At 54.1% G+C, this 4,863-nt stretch overlaps 1 protein-coding gene across 1 annotated transcript; it reads left to right on the forward strand.

Moving 5' to 3' along the window:
• The first annotated feature begins 252 nt into the window (after positions 1–252).
• FJX1 (four-jointed box kinase 1) lies at positions 253–2,601 on the forward strand. Its single transcript, XM_063398322.1, has one exon. The coding sequence runs from the start codon at positions 390–392 to the stop codon at positions 1,668–1,670; it is 1,281 nt and encodes a 426-aa protein (XP_063254392.1). The 5' UTR covers positions 253–389; the 3' UTR covers positions 1,671–2,601.
• The last annotated feature ends 2,262 nt before the right edge of the window (positions 2,602–4,863 follow it).

Genomic DNA, 4,863 nt, shown 5'->3' on the forward strand with positions numbered 1-4,863 from the left:
GCTCTCCTTTCCCGCGGACGGGCGAGCGGCGCGGCTCCCGCACCATCCGCGACCCTTCCGCCCCCTCGACGGGGCCCCGGCCGGGTGTGGGACCACCGCCCCCGCCGCGCGGAACATCGCCGTTTTAAGCGGAGGGCCACGCCGGGAGACGGGGCGGGCCGGGCGCGCCCCCCCGGCTCCCCCACGTGGTGCGGTGCCCGTGTCTCCCGGCCGCCGGCGGAGCGGGGCGCACACGGCGTGGGGCGGCCGCTGGGGCTCGCCTGCTCCCGCCGCCGCTCCCCGGGCGGCAGATCCGGCCCGCGGCCATGCGCCAGCGCCGCGCCGAGCGGCCGAGCGGCGGGGCTGCACGGCCGCCGCGTCCCGCGGTAGCGGCGTGAAGCGGCGTGAGGATGAGGCGGGCGAGGCGGGCCGCGCCGGGCCCCCTGCCCGTTCTGGGGCTGCTGCTGCTGGGAGCCCTGCCGGGGCTCTGGACGGTGCTGCTGCGGCGGGAGGCGGCGGCGCCGCCGGAGCCGCGTTCGCCCTCCGGCCAGCCCCCGGGGCGATGGGACTGGGGGCTCTCCCCGGCGGCGCGGGGCGAGTCCGGCGGCGGCGGGCAGAAAACTTTTCGGACGCTGCTGGCGGTGCCGGCGGCGGCGACGGACCGGGAGGAGCGGGACGGCGAGGAGCGGCTCGCTGCCACCGGCTCGCAGCCGCCGGCCGACACCGCCTCTCCGGTGGAGCGGGGCATCTTCTGGAGCCGTGAGCTGGAGGAGCAGGTGCCGCCGGGCTTCGCGGCGGAGGAGGCGGCGGCGTGGCTGTCGGCAGCCCGCGCAGCCCGCGTGGCCTCGCTGGAGCGGGGCGGCTGCGGGCGCAGCTCCAACCGCCTGGCGCGGCTGTCGGACGGGAGCCGCGCCTGCGTCCGCTACGGCATCAACCCGGAGCAGATCCAGGGCGAGGCGCTCTCGTATCACCTGGCCGGGGTGCTGGGCATGCAGGAGCGGCTGCCGCCCATGGCCCTCGCCCTGGTGGAAGCCCGCGGGCGGCAGTGGGAGCCGGTGCGCGAGGAGCTGCGCGGCTCGCACTGGGCCGAGGGCGCCGTGGTCAGCCTGACCCGCTGGGTGGACAATCTCACCGCCGTGGTGGCTCCCGCGCCCTGGGGCGCCGAGGCGGGCGCCGGCCGGCGGCTGCAGCCGCTGTCGGCGGAGGAGCTGGTCGGGCTGCCGCCGTCGCAGCTGGTGGAGCTGGTGCAGTGGAGCGATCTGATCCTCTTCGACTACCTGACGGCCAACTTCGACCGCCTGGTCAGCAACCTCTTCAGCCTGCAGTGGGACCCGCGGGTGATGCTCCGCGCCACAAGCAACCTGCTCCGCGCCCCCGACGGCGGGCTCGTCTTCATGGACAACGAGGCGGGGCTGGTGCACGGCTACCGCCTCCTCGCCATGTGGGACCCCTACAACGAGCCGCTGCTCCGCTCCGTGTGCGTGTTCCGCGAGGGCACGGCCCGCCGGGTGGCCGAGCTGCACCGCCGCCGCAGCGCTGCCGCCGAGCTGCGCCGCCGGTACCGGGCGCGGGAGCCGCTCTGGGCGCGCCTCGGCTTCCTCTCGGAGCGCCAGGCCGAGCTCCTGCAGGCCCGCGTGGACTTCGTGCACCGCCACATCGCGCACTGCCGCGCACAGGCCGCCGTGCTCTGAGAGCCCCGGGCGCCCTCTGCTCCCGGGCGGGCCGGAGTCACCCAGCCTGCCGCCTCGGTGTCCCGTAGTCGCTGCGACTGCCGGGGACGGGGGAAGTACTGCCTGCCTGCCGGGGCTGTCGAGAGGAGCGATTAATTCGCTCTGTCAAGATCTCTGAAGATGCAGAGCGCAATCGGTATAATTACGGCCCAGTTCCACTCCAGGACTCTGCCCCCAGACTTGGAAAAATGAGACAGTTCAGCATCTTCAGTGCTTTCCTTAATTCTCTTCGTGCACTCGCCCTCATAAGAGACCCCATAGGAAAGCAGTCTTTTGTCTTGATTGGGGTCGAGTAACTTTTTTCCTTCCAACGAAGGCAGGCGGAATTTTTTTTTACTTATTATTCCTTTTGCAACGGCATATATAAGTATGAATGTTGATGTTCACAGACCAAGAACTGATTGCACAATAGGGGACCCCCTAACTAGCAAAACTGCCCTATTTATGAAAATTGTTTCCTACCAATTTTCTTTAACGAGAGTGAACCTTTCCACTGATTGTTAAATCCTGTTGATGAGAAATGTATAGGAAGCCCGTGTTCCCTTTGTTCTTAGTTTTTTTGTGGATTCATTGGGTTAAACTGCTCTGATTCTTCAGGGTTTGTTTGTAATCATCACCATCATAATTTCATCTCACCAGTAAAGTTACTGACTAATGGGTCGCACAAGAAGATTTCCATTTTTTAAAAATATTGCCAGTGCTAAGACTTCGACACAATAGTTAAAGCAGAGGAAAAACTGTTTCATGCACTTTACTTTGACTTCTTAATATTTTTTTTATAGAAGACCTTTTTATTTTACGAAGTCTGCCTTTTATGTACATTATATATGTTCGTAAACTTTTCTGTAACATACTAAAGAAACTGATATTTCAGTAAAGTGTATTAATGTTTTGCCTTCTGTGGCCTGGATGTTTGCCTGAGCTTTGACAGGGAAGCATGCATCTCCTCAGTCTTTCCTGATGAGCAGAGGCCACCACTTCACAGCTTGTCACTACACTGAACAGAACAAACTTCTACTCATTCCCTCTGAGGCAAGGAGGGGTAGAGTTAAGCTTTCAAACACTACTCTCATTCCTAGGTGTCCCTGAAAGGGGAAAAGCTCTTGGAGTGGCTGAAGCAGTGTGAGTACTTCAGCTGAATAGACATTTATCTGGTTTTCAAAGGCTGAAATGGGCTGCCTTGGCTAACCCCGAGATAACTGAAGTGGTTATTTCAGCAAACTGATAGAGCTGCTGTGGGCTAGCTGCTCTCAGCCTTCTGGGGTGCTGGGACTGGACACCAGCGTGGTGCAGGTCATGTCAGCTGTTCTTGCTCCAGAGGCTTGGCCAGGGATGGCAGTCGCCTTCGGTGGTGTTCATACAGTCTTCCCATTTTGGTTATATTCGCAATGAGGAGATTAAGGCAGAATTGAAGAATGGGAAGGCTTTTAAATCATGCTGAAATAGTTGGTGGAGTGGGTTTTTTTCCTACAGACTTTTGTTCTAGGGCAAAGTAGTAGCAGTAGATGTGCAAAATAAAATATTGGGATCTCTTGCTTGCTTTTTTAAATGTACCAGTATTCATAGGAGAGGCCATTGTATGGCTCAAAATAACAGCCAGAATAAGGACAAAGGATAAAGTAATCCTTTTTAGACCCCAAATGCCAGTATATATCTTGCTATAATCAAACAGCAGCATAATCTCTTCTACATCTGGAGAGGCAGCTCCTGATGAAGGCAGCAGCATGCCCCAGTGGCTGCTGTAGTGCAAGTAGGTGCTGTTTTCAGTGTCGAGCTCTAACCCTCCCTTGAACCCTGGGAGGGCTGTGCATTCCTACCTGCAGGAGGTCTTCAGTCTTAATATTCATTATTTAGATTAAACTTCCCATAAAGATAATTTTCATTGGCCATTACAGTGTTGCTCGGGGGGGGAAATTTTTTTAATAAGACAACAGTTTTACAAACAAAATTAATGTTTGATTAATTAGATCTGTTAGATACTGCATCTTTGTGTATGAGTATTTATTTCAAAATGTCCCAGCAGCCTGCAAGACTAGCTTTCATTCAGCTGCTGAACTGTCAAGGCTCTCTATTGAACTTGTATTTATAGTTCACTGCATTTATCTCTACGAACAATGCACAGAATCCCATGTGACATTCCCCTGTCATTTACATGATAATACACAACTTAACTGTAATTCTCAATTCTTCTTAGCATTGGTTTGTAACTCGAATGCAGCAGTTTCTGTCACGTTCACCTCATGAAAATATATTTAAATAATAAACTGCTGGCATACGTTTTAAACCTCTGCGAAGAGCAAACTGCTGTGCCACAAGCATCTAAGGTTTTATTTCTGTTTAAGTACTTCTATAGTTATGGCACAACTGTGGCTTTGATGGCTAATGGGAAGTAAATCTCATTTGCAACGTCTTTAGAGCCAGAGCCTAGATAATTACCTTTTTCAAGAAGAAACATGATTTCCTATTTGGAGACTGGTAACTACCTCAAGTTATATATAAGTTACATGTTCAAAAATGGTGTCGTTGTAGGTTGGTGTGAAACTAGAGATGCTGTGCTAGGGAAGGAGTGCCCTGGGAAATGTGTCCATTCCAAAAAGAATGGACAAAACTAGCACAGATGGATGATGATACTTCACTTTGTTGATCTATTTTATTCTTCTGGTGCAGATCATCTTCTGTAAAAGCTTTAAGTTGTCATTATATTAAGGCAAAATTACTCTTTCCTGTGTGATTTCTTTAAGGCAACCAGTGCTTTGTAAATCAGTGGTCTCATACACTTTTTGCATGGTATTTTAGCTATATGTTCTGTCTTACATTTGACTATCCTACAGAACCAAGGGATGAAACTCTAAAAGTTGATGTATAATTTCAGTGGCATTCATCTAACTCTGCTTACTTCCAGTAGAGTTTCCTTTGAGTCAGAGTAATGAGACAGGCAAGGAAGGCCATTGAGAACAGGAAAATTTCAGGACCTGAAAGCTGTGAGTAGAAGGTTGTCAGTAGTAGGATTGGCAGCCACTCAGCCACTCAGCACCTTACCAGAGGCTCAAGGAAGTGTCTGCATAGCCCGTATCAGAATAGAGCTGTAGGGCTTTAGACCTCTCTCAGTAGAACACTTAAGGATGCACTTCCCACTGTGTTTCACAGGCTTTCT

This window comes from Prinia subflava, chromosome 5 (assembly GCF_021018805.1).
Source record: "Prinia subflava isolate CZ2003 ecotype Zambia chromosome 5, Cam_Psub_1.2, whole genome shotgun sequence".
NCBI classification, from domain to species: Eukaryota; Metazoa; Chordata; class Aves; order Passeriformes; family Cisticolidae; genus Prinia; species Prinia subflava.